Genomic DNA, 25267 nt, shown 5'->3' on the forward strand with positions numbered 1-25267 from the left:
GGACTCTGGAGTCATGACTGGAGCTGAAGGCAGATGCTTAATGACTGAGCCACCCAGGTGCCCTTCTTTTTTTTAAAATCTGTGCTTTAACACATATATATTACATATGGACGGAGTTATTCTTTCATTCTTGGGTGCAACTTTGTTTTCCTTGAAGAAAATTGTTCCAATTTATTAAATATTCATCTTTTTCTTCCTTTTGTATGAGAGGCTGTCTTAATCATAGTCTAACCCATTAGGAACTAAGAATTGATTCAAAACTTTTTACTCTTTTCCAGTGGACTGTCTCTTCATGTTGCTATGTTACTGCAGATGAGAGTTTAAGTAGAATTTTATTCTCTGCAAACAATTTTAATTTCATTTTCCCACCTGACAAAGTATCTTTTTTGTTAATGTTCCAAATACAATTTAGAATCACTAGTTCTGGAAAAAAAAATGTTGTATTTTTTTTTACCTCCGGGATAGGATTTAACTTATAAATTCATTTAGAAAGCATGATCATAGGGGAAGAGAGGGAAAAGTAAAACGACAAAACCAGAGAAAGACACAAGCCATAACAGACTCTTAATTATTGGAAACAAACTGAGGGTTGCTGGAGGGGAGGGGGGTGAGGGAATGCGACAACTGGGTGATGGGCAAGTAATGAGCTCTGGATATTATATAAAACTGATGAATCACAGACCTGAACCTCTAAAACAAATAACACATTATATATTAACAAGAAAAAAAAAAAGGAAAGCATGATATCTTTATATATTTTTTCTTCCTAACCAAGAACAAGATACGCTTTTCCATGTGTTTAGGTGTTACCTTGTAATCTACAGAAGTGTTTGTAGGCATATTCATATATGCTTCACACATTTATTAAATAGATTGCATGTAGTTATTTTGTATTATTTTTGTCCTACCATAAATTGGGTCTTTTACTCCCATGAATCTTCTAAATGGTCCTTGTATCATGAAGGCAGTTAGCTTCATATACTTTCTATATGCTGCGATCTCAGCTTTTAGCTGAGTTTCCTGGGTATATACTTGCTTTCAGAATAGTGAGAGTTCTACTTTCTCTTTTACAGTTCTTCTCTCTCTCTCTCTCTCTCTTTTTTTTGCTTGTGTAATTTTTTTGGCTTATACTTCTAGTACAATAAATTAAATGAGAATAATAGTGATCATCCTTTCCTTGGTTTTGATAGAAGTAGGAATGTCATTAGTTTTCTCTACTAACTAAGTGTTGGCTTTGGGGCTGAATTTTATTTTCAGTCCGTAATCAAATGTTAGAATTTGGAGAAAAGTGTATTTGAAACATAAATCTTGAATCAGCATTCTTTATTTCCATGGCAGACTGTTCCATGTGTCCTCTTTTGAAGTTTCAAAGGACACAAGCACAGGCGATTCTCAGCACAATTCATCAATAATTTAGAAAGGCTCTTTAATATTTTTGCACACCTTATTTTATGTAGCACAATCTCTGCCATTTAAAAAGTAGGTGTTCCCCCTCATCAGTGTTTTCTTACTTACAAATACTTTTAGAAACTCTGGAAATTTCTACTTAAGTTTTTCTATTTTAGAGATCACACTGACATGGCATTGAAACACCCATCTAGGGTCATAGTAGGGAGAAAACTCACTGCGACCCCTAGGGCCCCCAGCAATTGACTTGAATGTCATTCTCTGGGCACAGAGGAATGTCTGGGGCTATTCCTGAGGTCAAGTTTCAACAACAAAGCTCAGCAGAACACGAAGTAAAAAGTAATCATGACGGAATTAAGTAGGTGATATAATCAAATAATAGCTTGTGAATAATACCATGCTGTCAGGATTGAAGAAAGGTCCTTAGAAATGGGACCAGACCTTGAAATTCTCACAGAGAACTGCAAGTAATATAGAAATACAGTTAATGAAAGAAGGAGGCAAATGGTTATGTGATTTAAAAAAAAAAATGTCCATCTCTTGCCTGTTTTGGTAAGATAAAATATCTAAAACAAGCAAAGGGGTCAGTTCAGTTAGTATTTCTGCTTACGAATGGGGAACATCAACTGCAGGTTGAGTGAAGTTTTCTCGTGGTTTGTTTCCATGCCATTGATATGTTCTAGGGAGTAACCAAAACCAGAACTTCCCAATCCTTGCTACTCGTTGGAGTACCCAACGTCGGCTATTTGACTGAGGTGACGGGTCTTGTCAACTGCATCCAGCTGGGCATGTAGTATCTGGTCTAAAACTAAGATTTTGTTGTGGTTTTGAAAAAGTTCATTGAAATCCAGGCTTTGGAAGTGTGTCAGTTTATGACGCTCAGTGACTTTGTGACCAAGAAGGTCCTTGTTCAGTGGATGCAGTGGCTGCCGTAAGGTCAGAGCTTTGTTCCTGTAATGACATTCCTTGGTCCCTCTGGGTGGAGCTCATCTGGATTCTGACTTGCTGGAGAGCTCTGTGCTTGCTTTTGGCATTTGATTGAGTAGATGATATATGTGCTTCTCATTAGAAAAATGGCAGCAATAACTGCAAAATAACTCCCATAAACTAGAAACTAGAGAAAAACAAATGGAATTAATTAGACACATATAAAATATGACTGTGTATATCATTGATAATACACAGTCATGGCACTGACTTGCTTGGATTGTGGGATAACTAAGACCTAGGACTTTAACATGCGTCATTTAGATTTGCACAATATTTTCTTCTGTCTTAGAAGAATCAGCTATAAAAGTGTAAGAAATGCAGTAACTAAGAAGGTGGGCTCTGGAGCCAAGGTTACTTGGGTTCAAACCCCAGTTAACACCACCAAAGTGAAAAAACACTAAATCCCACTGATCTATGTGTTTATGTCTGCAGGGTAGTGCAATGCTATGAGTAAATTTTATATAATGAGGCTACTTCTTACATGCTTTTCCCTCCCTTTCCCAGATCCAAATGTAAAATGTAAAATTGGGCTAATTTCAAGTCCCGTGGTAGAGTAGGGAAAAGGAACTGAGCTGTGCAGCCATGTACCATTTCTAGTCAAATCTCCTAACCCTTGGAAGGGGATGATGGGTGGGAGAGCAGACATACAGGGGACACAATGACCGGAGTAGCACCTGATGAGGTGTTAGGAGCCACAGGCAAACACTAACTGACTGTGCTTATTGCTGAAAACCTGTGTTACGATATGATAATTAAGGAATTACTTATTTTAAAATTTGCCCAACTAAGCAATTCAAAAAATTACATATTGGATTATCTAGGTATTCTGCATTCCCCCAACTACCTGACTAGGAAAACAGCAACTGCAGCTTACCTGAATGCTGATTGGCAGGTTGAGTCCTTTCTGGTCTACAACAATCACTGTCATAATGGTCTGAATTACCAGTGCCATGAAGGTGTTCATTCCAAACACCAGGGCGTAGCGTTCCACACTCAGATTAACTGCGATCTGAAATCTGTCATTGAATGTTGAATTACATTTCTTTTTAAACAAAACACACAAGGGACTCTTATCTTTAAAAGGCAGAAACTGAAGATAAAAGCGATGTCTTGTAACCAATACTCTGTCTAAATCTCCTCCAGTTTAGACAAACAGGGAGACAAAGAAAGGGAATTAATTTTAAAAATACAGTTGAAGGCTGAATTAAAATACCCATTGAGGAAATACAGCACAATTACTCTAATCCAATTTAATGCTTCCAGAAGTGAAAACTAAATATTCTAAGTTCTCATTACCTGAGAATATTTGATGCTATCTGGTTTTAGATACTGTTTCACAGTGAATTTTTATGAAAATGCCAGTAATATCCCATCTGTGGAATCATTTGGAGAGTTATTCTTTTTACTGTCAATTGTATCAACAGTTTCAAACTTGGGTAGGTGAGGTATTTATTCTTTGGAAGATCCAGATCTTGTCTGGCTGTGTAACTGAGCGAATCTGTAATTAGTTTGTTTTTAATAATTATATAGATTTTGACATCTTACGACTCACGAATGACTGGCTAGTGTATGTTATTTAGAGCTCTTCTGTGGAACAGAGGCAAAAGACTTTTGGTTCTGAAGATTCTTAAAATGAAAAGAAGCAATATAATCCTACCTTAACAATATCCTCTCGCATGAAAAGAGAAACTTAAGAGACATGAGTTTGATTCATTAAACTGACATATTTCCATTAAAAAACTTGCCAACAAGCTTATTCTCTTTCTTTTGTTCCATGATCTTTTCGAAGTCTGCTTATATTCCTGTTTCGTCATTTCCTTATCAAACATTTTTGACACATTAAATCCCACAACTTTTTAAAAAAATTTATTTGCCAGAGAGAGAGAGAGAGAGAGAGAGAGAGTACATACAAGCAGGCAGAGAGGCAGGCAGGGGCAGCGAGAGAAGCAGGCTCCCTGCCGAGCAAGGAGCCCGATGTGGGACTCGATTCCAGGACCCTGGGATCATGACCTGAGCCGAAGGCAGCGGCTTAACCCACTGAGCCATCCAGGTGCCCCTAAATCCCAAAACTTAACAAAGTTTCTGGCTCTACTTCTTTCAAATGATCTGAAATTCAAATATTTCTTATCTCTTTTGGTTAATACCAAAGCCCATTTCCTATAGTCAGCTGCCTCTGAACTTCCATATGGAACAAAACATTTTTCATTGTTAAAAATATGATTTCTGGGATATACAGTTTTTTATAATCAGTGCATCTACTTTTTTCAATATCCAACTTTTTATAACTTGCTGAGCCTATTTTGCTTCACACAAAAGTACATACCTGGAATGACACAAACAACTAAACAAAATTAACAGTAATCATTCAAAATCAGATTGCACCACACCTTGTTAGGCCAAAGAGTCTGAAATAAAAATCACAATCATTGCTTTCGGTTATGAACCCACAGAACTCTTTTTTTCTTTGACGACTAATCTTAGTAACATTCACAGGGCAAATAGTTAAGTGAAAACATGGCTTAACTATGTCCCATTTAATACATAATCAACATTTAAAATACTACAATTGATTAAAATCCTTCCAAAGTTCTGCGAGGAACTGTAGAAATGCTAGTGAAGAGAGAATAAGGTGTGGTTTCAGGAGTGGAGAGAAATGGTTGGTAATACTTACACTGCTATTGTTATAAGCAGCATATAGCTGGACTTGAATATCAGATAGCCAGCATAGCATGCCCAGATGTCAGTCGTGTAATGCATGAGAAACAGAGAGCCTGCGCTAATGATGGAGAAGATGGCTAGGGCCAGCTCCCCCAGAAGATCCCAGTTGACTTTCACATAGCCCACTGCAAAGGCAGCCACAGCCCCTGAAAAAGAAACATTAAGGGAACTCCAACACATTGACTTTGCACATGGGATAGGTCAACATGCTCTCTTTACAAAGCCACATCCTGGGCAAATCTACAAGGTGAATACGTGGTTTTCACAGAAACAGTGTGATCCACCTAAACGTGGATTTATCCTTTTCTCAACCGTGTTTTCTTTTAGCTTCTCTCTTTACCTCCTCTTCTTTCAGTCCGGTAGTTGCCACAATTTTAATTGGCATCTGCTGCATGCCCTGCAGAGCACCCGGGAGAGGGGCCAGAAAGGTTCTTTAGAAAGGGGTCAGAAAGGTTCACAGCAGTGTGGGGAGGAATGATACACAAACCCAGTCACTTGCTACAACATGCAAGGGGCTGGGACAGACAAGAGTGAAAGAGCTGCTCTGATAGTATACCTAGCCTGTCCATACTTGCCTTTCTGGTTCATTGTCAATGGGTTAAGGATGTGTTGCACTGGGTAGAAAAGTTGAGTCTTCACCTAAACCTTCTGGTCTTCATCTCAGTGTCTTTGAGATCTGGTCTCATTTACTTGAGATTTTCAGTGAACTCTGTATTGACTTACGGAGTTTAAGAGATTGAATAACTGGCACTCATGACAGTATTTATAGTTCTTTTGATCAAAATGAAAGGTAAAACGTTTTATCAAAATGAAAGGTATTTATGTTTCAAATCACTGATATTTGATTAACTTTTCCATGTGTGAGCCAGGAAAGAATCAGTGCTACAAAGGAAATAAAATTCTTTCCCCTCTCCCCCAGAATTTGGAACATAGGAGAAAGAATTTCAGTGAACCAATTCCAGCACAGTCCTGGTGTGCAGGAGTTAAGGTGAAGCCTCCCAAAAGAGAGACAATAAGAGAACAGACACCACATGAGTTTCTGAAATTTTTGGTAAATGAGGGTGTGGAAATCTCCTACTTCCTAGAAAATATCTTTAAAGTCTCAGTTGAATTAAAGTTTCCACTTACCAGGATATAAATATTTATTGTAGAGTAAACTTCAAAGGCAGATTTCCTTTTGATATTGGAATCTTGACTCTCACATTTATTCCACTTCTCACTTAAATCTCTTAAGAAAGCTACTTTGGGAAATTTTTGGTGTGGAACCGAGAATTGCTAAAGGTGGGCACTAGCTAAATCAAGTCCTTTATTAACAAAACACTTCCCATTGTAATTTGGAAGGCTTGATAGTACAATCTATTTTACCAAAATAATAAAATCTCCTTACTTATATACAAGGTGAGTATTTTCCTTTGGATATAAAAATAACCTGGAAGAAGAAGTGGCATTATTAACCCCTTTCCTGATGGTGAATTGGAATCTTAAGAATTTGGCCAGAATTTAATCATTTGGTGCTTAATCTTGAGCTCTTGAGTTATTTGGCTATAACTCTACCACATTGAATAGAAGTGTCATGGTCCTCTTTTTCTTTTTTCCAGTGACTTCTATTTAAAAAAGAATATTAATACGCCCTCCAAACAGAACCAGTTTACCACCATGGAGTTTAGCAACTGAAGAGATAAACTTAATGGGGGTAGACATTAAAGGAAGATAAATCAATGTCTGCTTACCTCCAAAGGTTGCAATAGCTTCTACTGCCCCATTATAGACGAAAGAACTCTGGGATGGTGCCTTGTAATCCCACAGGATTTGAACATAGTTCAAAACCTGGTTAAAACCTGCTGTGGAGAAGGCCCACCATAGGGACCAGTAAAATAGTCGCTTGGAGGAGTAGCACTCCTTCAGATCTTGGAACCACTGCACAAAAACATTCAACGCTACATTTCGTGGCATCGGGCTGCTCAAAGGACCACCATCCAGGTTCCCTGATATGGTGGGTATTTCTGAAGTGGGATTCTCTTCACCGCCTGGTGTGTTAATTTTGTAAGGTGCATCTGACGCCTCATTTTTGTTCGGTTGCTTCCCTATTTCTTTGCTGGATTTTGCATGGAAAAACATGCTCTTCTTGGGCATTGGCAGGAAAAGGGACAAAACAAAGGCCACAGAGACGGAAGCCAAGGATATGACGTTGAGGTAAAAGTATGAGAGTCTGGCCAGGGACACCAGGAGCTGGGCCAGCACCGAGGCTGCTGTGTAGGCCACCAGCGTGATACTCCTGCAGTAGCCGCTCACTTTCTGGTAGTGCTCGGGGCTGACCACGCTGTAAATGTAGGCATAGTATGCCACCTCGGTGGCGGTGACCATCCCATAGAAGAACTCCACCACCTGCATGGCCTTCACTCCCTGGCCAAACAAGAGCAGCAACCACGTGATGATAAAGCTGACTCCTTGCAGGATGATGACTGGCTTGTAGCGGACGTAATCGGTCAGGACGAACACGGGGAGCAGCAGCACCAGGTAAGAGTATGTCCAGATTGGGAAGATCTCATTTGTGATCTGTGAGGTTGAAAAGTGAAGCACGTGACCATGAGGCTACTGGGAAGGGAAAGGAATACCTTTTCCGTAGTATGTTACTAAGGTATAGGTGGCTTGCCCAATAGCAAATTCCATATCCAGTTGGATGGGATGTTCTTCATATTATGGAAAAGCACAAGAGAAAACTGATTTTCTAGGAAGAGAGAGCTCCTCCCCCTTCTCCAAAACAAAACCAGTTTATAAATGTATGCACCTCCCAACATAAGAATATATTTGCTTAATGTGCAATCTGAACTCTCTTAAAGTTAAATAGTATATACATTTGAGTTAAATTAATTAAAAAATGCTCAACAGACACTTTGGAGTTTTTCAGGCTCTTCAAAAATATCATTCATTCTTGTTCAAAGATTTTTAACATCAGACAAAGTGGCTACAAAATTAGAAGAAGTGACAATCTTTTTGTTTATTTGATCCATCATCGTGTCATAAATGTCTACGAACATAAATGTCTAATGAACACTTGTGAAGACAGCAAAGAGTAAATAACCTTGAAGAATTACAAAGTGGGAACAAGTAATGCATTAGATTTTCCTCCTGGCCAAATTTGCAGGGTTCCCAAAGCCTTTCCCCTCCCAGTTCTACTGGTTAATCTCTGCTTACTCAATTCTGGCCTCAACTTGATGTGGGTATTTCGCAGCTATCCTCAGAAATGCTGTGGACCTCAGTGATCACTCCTAGAAAGGAAGGACGGAAGGGGCTGATCTTTGGGGCAAGATATGGGTGTGGGTGCAGCTCCACCACACTAGCCTTTGTTTTGTGCCTCTGTTGTCCATAGCAACCTCTGTGGACCCCAAGGTCAATGGCGAGGGAAAGTTCAGTGATTGGAAAGGCTAGTGGGACTGAGTGGCACCTTGGAACCTGGGTACATTAACTGGTCCATAGTGGTTGCAGAAGCAGACCCCACTGGGTTCACTGTTTGATTTGGGACCTGTATTTGTTAGTCCTTTGTTTTGTCTTCATCATGATAGGCTTCTACCTGGAGAAAATTGGAAACACAGCTGTGGCAAACTGATCTTACATCACCGCACAACAAGCTTGCTTTTCTCATCACCAAATTAACGAGTATTGAGGAACCTTCCAGGTGAAGCCACACTCTGCAGGACTTCCGTGGCTCTGGCTGGAGATGGGGATAAAACCAGAGCAGGGTAATTATCCAGTTGGGTGAGTACGTTTTCTTGTTGCATTTATTACAAAAAAGGACATGAATCTTTGAAGTAAGAGAATTTGGCCTTCTGGGGAAGATAAAACTGTGATAAAGCTGTTAATGTCTCTCCGGCTGGTTGATAGTTTCTCACAACTGAGTGACTATCCTCAAGAACTGATATGATTCTTTATCAGATCCTGCTTATACCTCTGCAGCCCAAAAGTCTGTGAGGACTAGAGGCCTAGCAGAGATTTTACTCTAGGATTAGTATAACAGAATCAACTGAGCCCTCCCTGAAAGTTACTATGGGTTAAGACTAATGGTAGAACTCCATAAAAGTTAAAATATTTATTAGATATATAATGTACTACTGTTCCCATTTTTGTAAGTGTGAGGAGGGAAAGTAGTTTGAATCATTGTATTAAATGGCAAATATCATGAAAATGGGATCACTGAGGTCAATGGGTTAATGTCTCAAGTAGAATGAAGCCCTAACCCCACATCCTGTTCAAATCCTGTAAAATTAAACCATGTTAAGATATGTCTGTATGTGGGTACCTGGGTGGCTAAGTGGGTTAAAGCCTCTGCCTTCGGCTCAGGTCATGATCCCAGGGTCCTGGGATCGAGCCCCACATTGGGCTTTCTGCTCAGTGGGGAGCCTGCTTCTCCCTCTCTCTCTGCCTGCCTCTCTCTGCCTACTTGTGATCTGTCAAATAAATAAATAAAATCTTAAAAAAAAAAAGATATGTCTGTATGTATATTCACTTACCTCTGAGCTGGTCAGGTTTTTATCTGGTCCAGATAAATACGGTATAAGGAAGGGTTCTGAGGGTCTCATCATGGAGAAAAATCCAAATAAGCAAAGGATCACCGTGGGATAAATCCAGGAATGACTTGGTGAAGTTCTGAAACAATCCATGGCTGATCAAATGGAAACAAAGTCAAAATTAGCTGATGTTTAATTACTTTTGGCATCCTGGATATAATGCAAAACCGATCTCTAAATGTTTTGTGAAAGGATAAAGTTTCATCTGTCTGCAGTTGAAATGGAAAGGCGAGTGATGAATGTGTTCTCAAATATTCCTTGGGGCTCCAGTCAAACCATCCTCTGTCAATGGGTTTCTTACTCATTATTGCTGGGACAGTTACACCTCCTTAGTGTTCTTCATCATGAACATGGTAAGGAGTACTTACTAATAAATGATAAACATGGTTTAATTAATACTTGAAAGTAAAGTAAAACATTGGCTGGTGAGTTATTGGTGTCCACGTGGTAGGTCAAGTACCTCTAGGAGGTCAAATCCAACTTACTGCAGATTTAGTGGCTCAAGTTACTACTAATCCGTTCACTCTATTTTGTACTGTGACCCTGAAATCTTCTACACACTGAATGACATGTGTTTATTTATACATTTATCTCCCCATTAGACTGTCCCTTGCATTGTATGGTGCTTGACACATAACATATGTGTTTTTGTTAGACACTTTTGTTAGGTGTCTTCAACCTGATAATCTGTAATTCTTTAGTTAAAACAATTAAGCCAGATAAATATCTGACTGGCCATTTTTCCCCATCTCTCTCCATTCCAGACTGATGCTAAGTCTACTTTGGGAAGGCAAGGCATCACTTTGTAAACTGCTCTTCTCCTTTTCATTACCGCTTGGCCCATTTCTTCTCTCTGTCTGCAGTTTCACACCACTCAGTAGGGCAGGGAGCTGATTAATAGTTCATGCTTTTTTTTCCTAAGCCACAAATAAAATTGCTTGAAATTCAAACTTCAGACAGAAAATCCAAAGGAGAATCTGAAACAGGAAAATTCCCTCTCACTTCATATTTGGGATCCAGCTTTTTTTCACAAAGCCTCCACCTTTTTGGTGGCCTTAGATGGGGAAACAAACTTGCTGTAGGATGCTTTTCTGCATATTATCTAATTAAGTCCTAATAATAATTGTAAAATAGATAGCATTCTCCCAAATTCCCAGGTGAGCATATAAGAGGTCCAAGGTATCCTACAATTGGCTTCAAACCACATGGTCAAGATTTGAATCCAGATCTCTAGGAATTCTCTCTGGGTCCTCTCCTGTGCTCCACTCTGCCTCATTCTGGTGGCCCTTCTTCCTGGGCTGCTGGCAGCAACCTAATGACAACCTTTCCTTGCAGTGAGGAATCTTTAGGATGACTGTGTTCATGAAAACACTTTCTTTCCTCACTGCAAGGAAAGGATCTCTCATTGAGCTTCCAGGACCAACAGTAGCTTGAAAGTGGACCCAAGAGAGAGGGAAAGTGATGCTCACTCCAGAAGAGCAAGTCCCTGGATGCAATTCCAGGTATCCAAGAAGAGGAATTTGTTAGGGCATAGGGAGGTGTGGAGGACCTACTGGACCACCCTATCTTTTCACAAGTTGACCCCAGACAGTGGCATAGTCCTCTCAAGTTAAACGAGGGGAACACTGCCTCTGTTTATGTCAACAAGACCCTTGATAGAAACAGTGCAGAGACAACGGAAATCAGAATTTGGATGAGATTATAACTGTGAGTAATGCTGACAATATGAAAATTTTGCTAGAAGCATACTGTGTTTGACTGTCCTCAGCCTTCAATGTCTGGGATTTATCCCTTCCTGGGTTGTTGCTAGAAACACTGGCAAACTACTGGGGCCTTCTTTCTTTGTGAGTCAGTTATTGTAGAAAAGTCTGGCATGGGAAGGCAACTACTGAGGCCTGGCTATCTTTCAAAACATGGTCTTAATGGGGTAACATCCGCTGACTCTACATTTAGAACATTCTTTCCATCTATGCCTGACTGTGGATTGTCTGCTACCTTCAAAGTCATCATCTTCTCCATACATCTCAGAGAACTAGGTCTGCTCCTATGGTTCCCTGGGGTGTTAGGAGTCCCTTGGATTATCTACCCCTTCATCTCTTTACTATCCTAATACTCCTACCCAATGGATTTGGCTGGAAAGGTCACACAGAATAAGACAGTCTATGTCCCATTAGAGTGTAAGCAGAAGAGCAGGACTTTTTGTTTGGTTGGTTCATGGCTCTATGCTTAGTGCCTATAACAGTGTCCAACACATCGTATGTCTAGCAGAAGGAAAAGGATGAACGTCAAACCTCACCACCGAGAACTAGTAGAGCTTTGTCTGCATTTCCAGAGTGTACTGCTAGCTGCATCAGGTGAAGGCCAAGGAGGTCCTTAATTCTACAAGTGTCTCAAGTGCATCTAAAATGGGGTAATGATGCGAACTACATGTGTGCACTTTCTGTGAGCACCAAGCACCTTGACTGATATCTGGAGGCACTATGTTGGGCACAGAGTGACAAACACATGGCATCTCTCTCCCCTTTTCTCTCTTCATGTTGGAGGATCCATAGTGATTCTAGCTTAACAAGGCAAAAACAAGGGAAGATCTCTGACCGTAGTTGAAAACTGAGAAAGATCTGGGGGGCTCACACTTGCATCCGAGGATGCTGGGCTTCCTTTCCTTGCTCCTTTGCCAGCCTCCTTCCCACAGAAAAAAACACAGGCTCAAAAGCTAGATTTTCTGCCAGAGGAAATAAGTAAGGCATCTAACCAAATATGAGCAGGAATCCTTTAGCCCGGGGAGGACTGGGCAGAGCAGCAGGAGTGACCAGACCCTTTCCAGGCCAAGTCTTGCCTTCAGCTTACAGGGCTCCAGCCTAGTCACTGCCTACTGGGAGACGTCTCAGAGGCGAGTATCTGGCTGTTCTTTCCCCTTCCCCTAGCCCAGGGTCTCTTTGTCTAGCACTGGCCTCATTCCAGAATCCTTTCTTACTCTGGCCACTTAACAAAGACCTGGTGAACTTGACTCGCCCATCAGATCACCTGGGAACTGGATAAATAGGGGCTCCTGGACTCCATCCCTAATGTGTGGCTCAGGAGGCCAGGGAATCTGCATTTATACAGAATGATTCTGACACAGGAGGCCCAAGGACCACTTGGCCTCTTCCCATGCCCCGGGGCAAACTGGCTGCATGCCACAGCTTTGGAGCTTAACAAGGTGGAGAGAGCAGTGGATGGAAATTGTCCAGGAAGTTTTTGCAAAACTACACATAGACATGTGACCCTGAAATTCTTTTCTGGCTTTCCAGGCCCTGAAGAGTCCAGGACATTTGGAAACATCTTCAGGTGACTCTGATGTTTTGGACATGCCTCTCACACTCTGTCTGCCCCAACCCATGAACCCTTTCATGTGCACAAATCACTCCCTATTTGTGACCCACTCCTTCCCAGGCAGCTGAAAGCCTTTTCCAGTAGAGGCTCTGGAGTGTCTGTGTCTCACTCTGAATAAATACCATACAGCGAACATGTATCTGAAATTCTCCAGCCCAGCAGCCCAGCATGACCTTTCACCCACCATCTGAAGGCAGTGATTCTTCTGTTACTTATGTAAGAGGCTGCAAGTCACACAAGTAAAATGACAGCAATCTATCAGCTATTGTCTGCTTGGCTCCTGCTTTACACCAAATATTGTATTCGTTGCTGTACATAATTATTATCTCTAGTCCTTAGAACAATCCTAATTATATATATTATACATATTGATCTATAATTATGTGTTTTATATAATAATTATATAAGATATTTATTATACAAATAATTATAATTATTAAATTTGGTTTTATTAAATAAATATAATTATATGATGTAATATATAATATATTTATTTTTTTTAAGATTTTATTTTTTTGACAGAGAGAGACACAGTGAGAGAAGGCACAGAAGCAGGGGGAGTGGGAGGAGGAGAAGCAGGCTTCGGGCCGAGTAGGAAGCCCAATTCGGGGCTCGATCCCAGGACCCTGGGATCATGACCTGAGCTGAAGGCAGACGCTTAATGAGTGAACCACCCAGGCACTCCTATAATATATATTTATTATATTTAATATTATATGTAGTTGATCCTTAACAGGTGTAAATTGCATGGGTCCACTTATAGGCAGGATTTTTTTTTATAACAGTACAGTACTGTAACTCTATTTCCTCTTCCTTATGGTTTTCTTCTCTAGCTTACTTTATTTTAAGAATACAGTAGAAAGGGGTACCTGGGTGTCTCAGTCAGTTAAGCATCTGCCTTCAGCTCAGGTCATGATCCCAGAGTCCTGGGATCAAGCCCCATGTCGGGTTCCCTGCTCAGCAGGGTGCCTGCTTCTCCCTCTGCCTGCTCCTCCCCTTGCTTGTGCTCTCTCTCTTTCTCTCTCTCTCTGACAAATAAATAAAATCTTAAAAACAAAAGAATACAGTATATAATACATATAACATACAAAATATGTGTTAATCGACTTTTGTTATCAGGAAGGTATCTGGTCCACAGTAGGCTACTCATATTTCAGTTTGGGGAGAGTCAGAAGTTGTTAAGTGGATTTTCAACCATGTAGGGGGTTGGCTCTCCTAATCCCTATGTTGTTCAAGGATCAATTGTCATTACATATTTTCAATAAGTATCTGAAGTGTCCCCAGTTTCTCAGATATGGGAATGGAGCCTCCTCAAACCTCATGGCCACTCAGCTAAGAAAGGTTGGTTGAGTCAGGGTCAGGTCTGTTGCGCCAAGTTTACATCTTCCTTCTACTTCTGTGGCTCGGTTCCCGCATCCTGGATATTTTCCTCTCGTTTCCTCATCAGCCATCCACACAGGCACTGTCAACGTGGCCTCTAGGTTTCCAACTGAACAATCTGCCCAAATCATTCCCTCTATCCTGGAGAAACCTCTGGCTAATGGTCTCATAAAAGCTTGAAAGTATTGATCACCGTCTTTTATTTTTGTCTTACTGGGGAGACGCCGCTCTCTGGGGCCATCATGACTCAGACAATGATACTCAAATTACACAGTCTGTAATTTCTACACTTTGGAAAATTATTTCATTTTTTTCCTTGACAGGTTTGTGAGGTAGACAGAGAAGATGGTATTGGCCTCATTTTATAGATGAGGAAATCGAGGGCCAGAGGCAGGAATATGTGTGCAGGTTGTCACCTTTAACCAACATTAGAGCCTGGACTTGTGCTTGGTTTTCCCAATTCCAAGTTCAGTAATCTTTCCTCCCTGTTGAGATACCTGGTCACAGCCTGGAGCTTCCAATTCCCACTTATTTTAGAATAATGTTTTTCAGATCGTGGGTGGCGAAAAAATTTAGTGTGTTGCAAACAGGATTTTTTTTTTTATGTCCTCTTTGCAGATAAAATATAATAGGTATCAAAGTACACCACAGAGTGAGGCTAATTTTTTCTGAGCTCTTTTTGGGTTATCAATATAGAAATATACAAGAATGATCACAATGTATATTACATCTTTCTGTGGGACACAGTCATGGGGTTAGAAGTTGTAGAGGAAAAGGGTGCCTGGGTGGCTCAGTTGGTTAAGTGTCCGACTCCTGATTTCGGTTCAGGTCACAAGCTCAGGGTCGTGAGACTGAGTGCCGTGTCCAGCTCTGCACTGGGTGGGGAGCCTACCTAAGATTCTTTCTCTCCTTTTCCCTTTGCTCCTCCCCCATGCTCACCCAAGCTCTCTTATCTCTCTTAGAAAAAAAGGAAAAAAAAAGAAGTTGCAGAGGAAAATATAGGACTAAATATTTATTCATGTCTCTCAGAAGCATCCCTGTTAAGGTCATCATAGAATACCTGTTCTCTTTTGGAGGGTCTCAGCCTTCACAGCAAAGCACCATCCTGGAAAAAACTGTCCTTTTGCTACTTTTCCATTTATCATTATTTTTGACCTTGTAATTTTATCCTTCTCCTAGAGAATACTCTAAACCTTCCCTCACTTCATTGATCCTTATTCAAGGACAGGAATCAGATTGATTTTCTCACTTACTGTGTTTTCCAAATAAGATAATCCTCTTGAAATTTGCTCCTATAGTAATAATTCTCATATATGGCTCATACGCTCCATTACCACTTTTCAAAAGCACAAGAACATCTTATGGGCAGTTGGTTAAAAGAAAATACAATAAAAGTATATTCTTTAAACCAAAGTCAGCTTATTGGACTATCCTGATTTGAAATCTATAGTGAAAATGCCAGAAATAACATGAAAGACTGAGAGAATCAGCTGCTCCTTCTGAAGGAGACATGGAGCAGCAGCTGTATCTCCCCCAGAGCTTACCTGGGGCAGCTGGGCAGTGTGGGAGAGCTCTTCAGAGGTTTAGCAACAACAGATGGAGGAGGTAAATGCTGGGCATTAGCCTCTGGTGGCCTCAGGCGGGGTGCAGTCTCTTTGCTCTGCCTGCCCAGTGGACTAGAGAGCACCTACTTCTGACCCAGTTGCGCCATCTGCACATGTGCAACACATCACGTGGGCCCCAGTGGTAAATGGGCCACATGCACTGTTGGGGTTACCAGCCAGCACACGTGACCTTCTATAGCTTGGGAGACCTCGAACACCTTTGCACTGGGAAGTGACGCACCTAAATTACCTTGGAAATGATCTGTTCCTCACTCTTTTTGCTGGTAAGAAAATAAGGATGATTTTTTTCATTAAAATTCACCAAGGACCCTCCAGAAAGAGTCTGGTCTCTTCTCTCAGTCTCTACTTGGGGTCTATATCTGGAAGGCCACCTACTTCTGCTGCCACTTCCCTTTCTTCAGGGTCCATAGGATGCTGTAGCCTTCTTCAGAATCACAGTTCCCTGGGGAGTGTAGTGAGACCAACTTTGTTTTATGGTGCTCATAGACCTTTCCCCATCTCCTAAAAAAACGTAAGGATTACTTATGTTTCAGCTATGATCAAGTTGTGCCGAGTAGCTTCTCATTATTTTTATTCTCATCTTCCTTAGAACAGTTTCTTTTAATTCATCCTCTTATGTGTGTTTCCAATCTCTTGCTCTCAGAGTTCAAGTTTTTATCTGTGCTTTCATACCAATTATTACCATATTATTGACTTTTTCCCTTTTTTAAATTCTTTTAACCATGTCTTTAAATCTTTCCAACTGGCTTCAGGCCAATATCTTTTCTGTATGAATGTGCATAGCTTTAATAATAATAATCATAAGTATTATTTGACTTATAATAGTGTCCTCGAAATTTCCAATTTACTTATATGGACCACAAAAGAAGTTCACTGGTCGTTATAATCCTATGGTATGGAGAAAAGAAAACTTTTTGTTTATCGTTGCCAGGATCCCCATTTGGATTGAGTTGTAAGGTAAACCTAGAACTCACATTTCCTGGTTGCTGAAGTCTACAGCCAGTCACTTGGCTGTATTTCCTTAACTAACTTATAGACTCATTGTGTGAACTAAACCTTTTCCATATTTGTCCGTTTAAAAATTTTCATGTGTTTTTCATCTATGCCCTGGAGAACTGTATTGGGCCTGTGCCAATGTAGACCTTATCTAAGTGGCAGGCATGGAAAGTGTCCAATTTCCTAAACAATAGGCTATACATGTGTACTACTGTGTATATATATGAAAACTTTGTGGCCACAAATATTTCTAGGAGTGTATTTCCATTTGCATACAATAGGCAACTATTAAAAAGGAAGAACTATAGAAACTGGCATACACTGGTGGGCCTCCTGTCTCCTTGAGGCCTGGGTGGACCTCCCAAGTTAGGGGGACTTTAGGGTGATCAGATTCCTCAGCCCACTCTGAGAAAATGGAATTCTCCTCCCACTGCTAGAGACTTCAGAGCTGTGGCCTCCCTGATGCCGAGGAACAAGATGACCTATCAAAGCAAAGTGTTTTCCAAATGTGGTTTTTCCAAAGGTTTCCCACAACCGAGGGCCTGGTGGATCAGAGACTAGGTCAGCAGAAAGGAACCATTTCCTCAAATCCCCTTCTGTGTTTGTTTAGAAGATGCTGCCAAGATTAACTGAGGTGCTAATATGTTTGGAGAAAACGATCTAGAATCCCCAGTCTCCACTCAATTCCTGTCCAATTCCCCCTACCAAACATTTCAGTCATCTCAGAAAGGGTGCCTGACACGGCAACCAGCCTCCGAGAATGGGCTGGCCTAATTTTTACACTATTCTCCAGAACCTTTACTGCAGTCAAAACATCAATTTCCAGTAACACAGCCTCAGGTTGGCATTTTAAAATAACCATGAATCTCACCACCTCTAAATGCCAAAGGACTTGGGACATCAGGTCAAGAGAGATGACATCTGCAAAGGGTTTCACTCCCCAAGCTCCAAAGCTGTTTTAAAAACAGAGTGAGGGCCAGTATTGGTCCCATTTTCCAAAAACTCACCGTTCAAGTTTTTCAACGCTGCTGGAGCCAAGCCCCTCACCAGACAGAAGCAAACCCGAAATCTGACTACTGAGAACTGAAATATATGCCTGTCACGGACAGCAGAGTATAACACTAATTATGCCTTTCAATCTACTTGCTATTAATGGAGAAGAGAATAGGACTTTGAGTGAAAACATCCAAATAAAGGGAGGGACTGTCTGCATAAGTCAAGCCAGCCAATGCGGGAGATAAGCATGGGGAAGTGATCGCAGGGAGTTGCTAAATTATGATTCCTCTGTTGCAAAATCAGGGATGGGAGGGTGGTTTCACCAATTTCCAGTATTTTAGCCTTCATCTTACTTAAAATGCATTTCACTGATCTCTACTTCACTCCATATGCCAAAACTAATTTGACGTCATCTATTCTAGGAACCACAGAGTAACCTCTAGGGAAAACAGATGATTATGACACAAGGATTGCAAAATGTGTCACCAAAATGGTAAGAAAGACTCGACTTAAAATAAATTGATAAATCGGATTTCATCAGAAAACCGTATCTGCTACTCAACAGATACCATTAGGAAAATGGAAAGGAAAACCACAGGTTTTCCATCTTATAACCACTAGGACATCTAAGCACAAAAAGACTAGCAAACAGAATGTTAACAAAGATTTAGAATTCATACACATTGCTTGTGGGAAAGTAAAATGATACCAACTCTTTGGGAAACCATTTGACACTCTATACAAGAAAATTCATATATTCACAATAGTGAAAAAACAGGAAGAAGCTGAAATGTCTATTGAAAGTGAATGGACAATATTATATATATAAGCAACAAATACTGCTTTAATCAGCAACAAGAAGCATTGAACTACTGCCCAACTTGCGCGAATATTTAAAAAGTTATGCTCTGTCAAAGAATCCAGACACTAAACTGTGATTCCATTAATGTATATAAAGTCCTAAAACCAGCAGAACTAATCTACAATGTAGAAACTGGATCAGTAGTAGGTAGCCCAGGGTGGGAGACAGGGGAGGAACTGACTGCAGTAGAGCACAAGGGAACTTTCTGGAGTGATGAAATATCCTATATCTTGATGAGATATGGATACATGGGTGTATATAATTGCAAACACTCAAACTTAAAATCCATACTTTATATTGTATGTAGATTATGTCTTAAGTAAAAAAAAAAATATACATTCTACTCCTTCTCCCCATCCCCTACCCCTTAAAAACATTTCACTCTGTGGGACTCTCTGCAGCCTTGGACTTTTCTTATTGTTGTAAGCACTGAAGTTTTTCAAATTCTACATGGGACAGTCTGAAAACAGAACAGCATCTTTCTAACTGGGTCTTCCCTAGAAAATTTAGAACAGAAACTGTGCCCACAAATCAGAGCTAGGACAGACCCACAAGCTTTGGAAGCCTGGTCACACAGAACATCCTTCGAAATAACACAAAGAGAAATCAGAATTACCTGTTTCTTTTGTGTCCTGAGCTTATTTCTTTCTAAAACCGAGTCCAGTTTCCTGCCTTCAGATCCAACTCCTCCTCCTTCCTGATGTTCCCTCCTGGGAGACCCTGTCCCATTGCCCCTCCCTCTCCTAGGAGTCTGGAGTCCTTCAGAACTGAGCTGTCAAGAGCAATGGCTTTATACACCAGAGCCCACCCCCTTCTGAGGGCTTGCGACACAGGAACCCACCTCTTCCGCAGCCACCCTCTTTTTGGAATCTCATTAGAAGGAAAAAACCCAAACAAACAGAGAAACAGATCTTTGTGAAACAACAGAGAGGTAAACATATCAAAAACACTTTTTCCTAAATATTAGAACTAAAATAATCTAGTTTTTCTCGATTTTTCTATTAAGTTACTTAGAATCTCAGGAAACCAGGAAGTAGAACTATCACCTACCAACCACTCATAAGGTTTCTGTATCCCTCCTCCATCCAGCCTCCAAGAAAAAAAAAAAATGACAAAAGCAAACACTAGGGAAGTTTGCGGAAATGAAGCTCTCCACACAACTTCAAGAGCATGAATGAGGTATGAAATGCATACTCAACATGCAGGCCAGAAGAGTTCTGCTTCTGATCAAGACCACTGTAAGAGCAGATGCAAGTGATCTTTTGAACACATGTTTCGGACCCCATTTTGTCATCTATGGCATCATTCTTTTTGGCTCGTGTGAAACATTTGCTGATGAAGTCATCATCCCCTTCCAGGCTTCATCCTTCATCACCTCATCCTTTTCCAAAAATTATCTTTTTTTTTTTTTTTTTAAAGATTACTTATTTAAGAGAGAGGGGTGGGAGGGGTAGAGGGAGAGAAAGAGAATCCTGAAAGAAGATCATCCCCCTTAAAGTGTGATGGGGGGCTCGATCTCATGTCCCTGAGTTCATGACCTGAGCCGAAATCAAGAGCTGGATGTTTAACCATCTGAGCCACCAAGGCACCCCCCAAAATTATCTTTTCATACTTGTTACCATTCATCATGTCTCTAGCCTATCCAAATAACTTCCAATTTATTCCTTTATTCTAAATGATTTGCTAATAGTTGTTAATAACTGAATGGACTATTTAAAACTCTGACATCTTACTGCAGACCTTCCCGGCTTTAGGCTTTATCCCCCACTCTCTTTTCAGGTTTGGGTTTGTGGTGGCCACAGTTCAGTGGAAAAAACATGACTTTGGAGCTCCAATTCCTCCTCACCTCACCCCTGTTTGTGGCAAGTACTTAACCTCCTCAAGCCTGTACTTAAAATGTGGATAACCAGAAGCCTGGGTGGCTCAGTTGGTTAAGCATTTGCCTCTTTGGCTCATGATCCCAGGGTCCTGGGATGAGCCCCACATCAGACTCCTGGCTCAGTAGGGAGCCTGCTTCTCCCTTTCCCTTGGTCTGCCACTCCGCCCACTTGTGCACTCTCTTTCTCTCTCTCTCAAATATTAAAAAAGAAACAAATGTGGACAACCACATCCACCTCATGAGGTTGTTCAGGAACTGCTCAGTTTCGTTCTAGGCACATAGCAGCTGCTCAATAAAGCTTCCTTCCCATCTGCTTCCTGTAAACACACATAGCAAATTCAACCAGAATGAACACAGCTGGGCACTCATAGATCAGAGAGTGTAATTTCAGAAAACAGACACAGTAAGTAACTTCGCCTAAATTCATTTAAATATTTATCCTTGAATTACCCAACTTTTAGAAACCATTGATAATCTCTGAACAATAATGACTGAGCAAACCTAGTATTTTTGTTCATTTCAGCTACTTCCAAGGCAGTGTGAAGAAAAACATATTCAGAAGTTAGTTATGTTTGGTTCTATTTAAAATATGTACCTTGGGGCACCTGGGTGGCTCAGTGGGTTAAAGCCTCTGCCTTCGGCTCAGGTCGTGATCCCAGGGTCCACGGATGGAGCCCTGCATCGGACTCTCTGCTCAGCAAGGAGCCTGCTTCCCTTCCTTTCTCTCTGCCTGTCTCTGCCTACTTGTGATCTCTGTCAAATAAAAATAAATAAATAAATAAATAAAATCTTTAAAAAATAAAAAAATTAATAAAATATGTACCTTGATGAAAACACACTTTTGCCTTAGGAGATACAAATGTGTTCCAGTCTTGATAGCAGCAGAGACAGTTCTGTATGAATATTTGTAGAGAACATTTTCTTTTCAAACTTTAAGTAATCCAAATCCTCACATCTATTGCACATTTATAGCGCAATCCTGACTTGACAAATAATTAGGTATCCTTCCCAGAAATATTATTGTAAGATATGGTTGTGTTTTCCTTTAATCTCAACTAACCTAGTCTCTAAATAGAGTCTCATGTCCCCTCATTTCCAGGTCCCATTTTTCTCACTGGGGCCTTTTTCTCCGTTCTTGGGTTGGGATCTAGAATTCTGCGCTCGTTTCCTTTCAGTTAGAAGCTGTGCATGTGGGAATAACGATGGGGGATGCTGGCCATTTACCGGGGTCGTGGTCTCATTTAATTGGCTTGGCAGATGGCTGAAAGTGAGATTCTCGCAGACCTAGTTGGGGAGCCTCAGCACCGCGCAGGCAGGAGAGCACAGGGGCCTCAGCGCGACGTCGCCCAGGGCCCGCGATGGAATCCAGGCCGGTCCCAACCTGTCCACTGCCGCGCAGGTACTCGTCCCGCCCGCGCCGCGGAAACTGGAAGACAGAGGAGTGCTGCAGCCCAGGGGTGATGGTGTTTCTGCCAGAAATTCGCCTCCCGCAGCTAGTCTTACCTAGAGGAGGGGGTGTCTGGTCGCCAGATCGCTCACATCCCCAGAGAACAAGCCCCCGGGACAGGACCCCTCGGCCGACCCACCGGGTGAAGCTTGGCGCTGACTGTAGGGGCGGGGGCGGGAGACTGCCACATACCGAGTTCCGAGGCCCCGCCCCGACGTTTTGCATATGCTAACTAGAGGCCTCCCGAACCTTTTAACTCAGAGGAGGAAATCTGAGATCTGCGGACAAAAGCTTACCTGGTCCCCCAGGTATTGGAACCCGAAAGGAGCAACTTACAGTAATAGCCTGACATATCAATGTAACAAAGCAGCATGAACTGAATGCAGTGTGCATCTATTTATAAATATGTCCTTGCCTATAAATCCATTTACTTTTCCCCAAAACTTATAAGAGGCACAGTTAAGATGCCCATCCTGCGCTGAAGTGAGGCAGAAAGCAGTGGGGCTAGTGAATGGAGAAGTCTGGATTTTTGTTGGGGCATCCTGGCTCCAGAGTTAATGTTTATAGTCACTGTGTTTTTATTTTGTTTTGTTTTGTTTTATCTTATTTTATTATTTTATTTTTAAGGTTGTGAGGTGGCATAGTTTTCTTATGCTTTGAGAATTTTCCAACACAAATAGTTCAACTATTAAAAAGTTTTTGTTAGGCAGAGGTGGTTTAAAAAAAAAAAAGCATTATGAAGTTCTCATTGATTAAAATGGGGGAAAAAAACAAAAACAAAAATCTTTTTCATTATCTGTCGGTAAATGGAAAGCCCTCCCCAAAGATAAATACTGTTTGGTTTCTAGTACTCTGACTGGAAGTGAAATTGATTACAAGTCTCCCATGTGTTTTTGGGTCACTGTTCCGTTTTTGGCTTGGATTTTCTATTTTCACCTTCCTATGATTTGCAGAAAATTGATTTATAAATTACCGGGCTACCCACTGGGAGTGGGAGTACCCTGCTCATTGTGCAACAGAGTGCCCTTGAATGTTGACTGACAGGCCTTCCCAGAGGACACCGGAATTTTCTTAAAGGTCCAGGGTGTCACCATTTCCTCTGCGAAGAGAGGAGCTCATTTTGGACCTTGAGTTTCCTTCTGTATTTCTCTGAGAGCCCTTGGCCATAGTCTAAATCAGAGAGAGATGATGAGGAATTCATTTACTTGAAGGAATGTAAACGTATTTGCTGATTAAGTAACAAGAGGTCTGGATTTCATTATGTATTATCCACTATTGGGAGGGGTATAGATGAGGTCATAGATGATAAGAGACTGGTCATGTTGATAATTGTTGACTTGGGTGATGGTTCCTAAGACGGTGTTGTACTATATTCTCCACTTCTGTTTATATTTGGCATGTTTCATAATTAAAAAAAAAAAAGTTTACAAAATCACTTATTCATGAAGAAACTATTTATGGGGGCGCCTGGGTGGCTCAGTGGGTTAAGCCTCTGCCTTCAGCTCAGGTCATGATCCCAGTGTCCTGGGATCGAGCCCTGCATTGGGCTCTCTGCTCAACAGGGAGCCTGCTCCCCTCCCCCTCCCTTTCCCTCTGCCTACTTGTGATCTCCGTCAAATAAATAAATAAAATCTAAAAAAAAAAAAAAGCTATTTATGGGCACCTGGGTGGCTCAGTCAATTAAGTGTCTGCCTTTGGCTGAGGTCAAGATCTTGGGATCATAGGATCAAGCCCCAAGCTGGGCTCTCTGTTCAGCAGAGAGTCTGTTTGTCCCTTTCCTTCTGCCCCTCCCCACCCACCCCACTCTCTCTCTTCTCTCAAATAAATAAATAAATAAATTCTTAAAAAAGAAAAGCAGCAATTTATTGGGTATATATTATGTGCCAGATGCTGTTCGAGGTGCTTGAGATACTTTCAGTGAACAAAAGAGTGAGAAATCTTTGCTTTGCAGAATGTACATTTGTGCATGGGATGAGACAGAGGGGATACCATGGGGTCAACATGATAAATTCCAGAATTTTATGGTATGTTGGAAAGTGTTAGGTGCTATGGAAAAGAAAAAAAGAAAAAGAAGACAGAGTAGAGATCAGATGAGGATATAGAAAATGGAGGAGAGGACTAGTGTCAGGCACTGGGGTGTCCACAATGGGCAAACACACAGAGGATGAGAGGGAGTCACTAGGAAGAGAATGAAAGTTTATTAGGGAAGACAGGTGCTCATTTGTGTCAAATGCAATGGGAAACAGGGAAAAAAGCCCTGTGGAAAATGTCAACCACTCACTTGGTTTTCTTACCCAGCAAATGAATTGAGTGTCTCTTATGGTGGTACTCAGCTGTACACTCAGTTGTGTACAGTGATGTACACAAAAATCTATTTGACTCATTGACAAGGAGTGGAGAAAGGGTGACCAAAGGAGCCTGGCATAGAATGCTGTTTTGTAATTGACTCTCCCTCTCAGACATCAACTTCAAAGGCTTGTTCTTCTTTAGATCCCTGGTGCTTGGCTTCATACCTAACACAGCACTTACATATCTGCTGAGTGAATGAATGAGTGAGTGAAATGTACAGAGCAATGGAGTGAAACGTGATCTGTCATGTAGGGTTGCCCAACACTTACAACCAGAATTCAGCTGCAGACACAGATATCAGGAAGACATGTGTAAGAGAGCCAGGAATTTCCCTCAATGACACAACAACCGAAAGTTGGGGTTCTATCTGCCCCACCCCAATTTCTATCTTTATTGTAAAACCCACTATAGCACAGTATAGGACCAATCACCCATGAACTGAAGCCTACCCCAAGTCTTTAAATATCACCATTTGTCTCCTCCTCCATTGACCTCAGTCATGGGAGGGTACACATCTTATAGAACAGAGAGACACATTAGAATAATGTGAATAATTTTTTTATTAAGAATTACCTTTTTTTTTACAGAGACATAGAAATGGAAAGAAGTTAGTGAATGTACAATAGAAATGCTCATCATAAGTAATTTTTTGAAGAAAATGAAATATTAACTATCATGATT

The 25267-nt window shown here is 41.0% G+C and overlaps 1 protein-coding gene across 5 annotated transcripts; it reads right to left on the reverse strand.

Moving 5' to 3' along the window:
• Nucleotides 1–1930: 1930 nt before the first annotated feature.
• LOC116867719 (thiamine transporter 2-like) lies at nucleotides 1931–22409 on the reverse strand. Of its 5 annotated transcripts, none has more exons than XM_032857404.1 (7): nucleotides 22294–22409; nucleotides 21026–21107; nucleotides 9624–9775; nucleotides 6846–7671; nucleotides 5069–5261; nucleotides 3272–3413; nucleotides 1931–2521 (listed from the first exon to the last, which is right to left on the reverse strand). In XM_032857404.1, exons 3-7 carry the CDS (start codon nucleotides 9771–9773, stop codon nucleotides 2345–2347), a joined length of 1488 nt encoding a protein of 495 aa, XP_032713295.1. In that variant the 5' UTR covers nucleotides 9774–9775; nucleotides 21026–21107; nucleotides 22294–22409; the 3' UTR covers nucleotides 1931–2344. The 5 variants fall into 5 exon arrangements, with proteins under 5 accessions (XP_032713295.1, XP_032713294.1, XP_032713293.1 ...); XM_032857403.1 differs by lacking the exon at nucleotides 22294–22409 and adding an exon at nucleotides 21614–21828; XM_032857402.1 differs by lacking the exons at nucleotides 21026–21107; nucleotides 22294–22409 and adding an exon at nucleotides 19528–19810.
• Nucleotides 22410–25267: the final 2858 nt, after the last annotated feature.

The sequence above is a fragment of the Lontra canadensis genome, unplaced genomic scaffold (assembly GCF_010015895.1).
Source record: "Lontra canadensis isolate GAN:19392208 unplaced genomic scaffold, GSC_riverotter_1.0 scaffold13, whole genome shotgun sequence".
NCBI classification, from domain to species: domain Eukaryota; kingdom Metazoa; phylum Chordata; class Mammalia; order Carnivora; family Mustelidae; genus Lontra; species Lontra canadensis.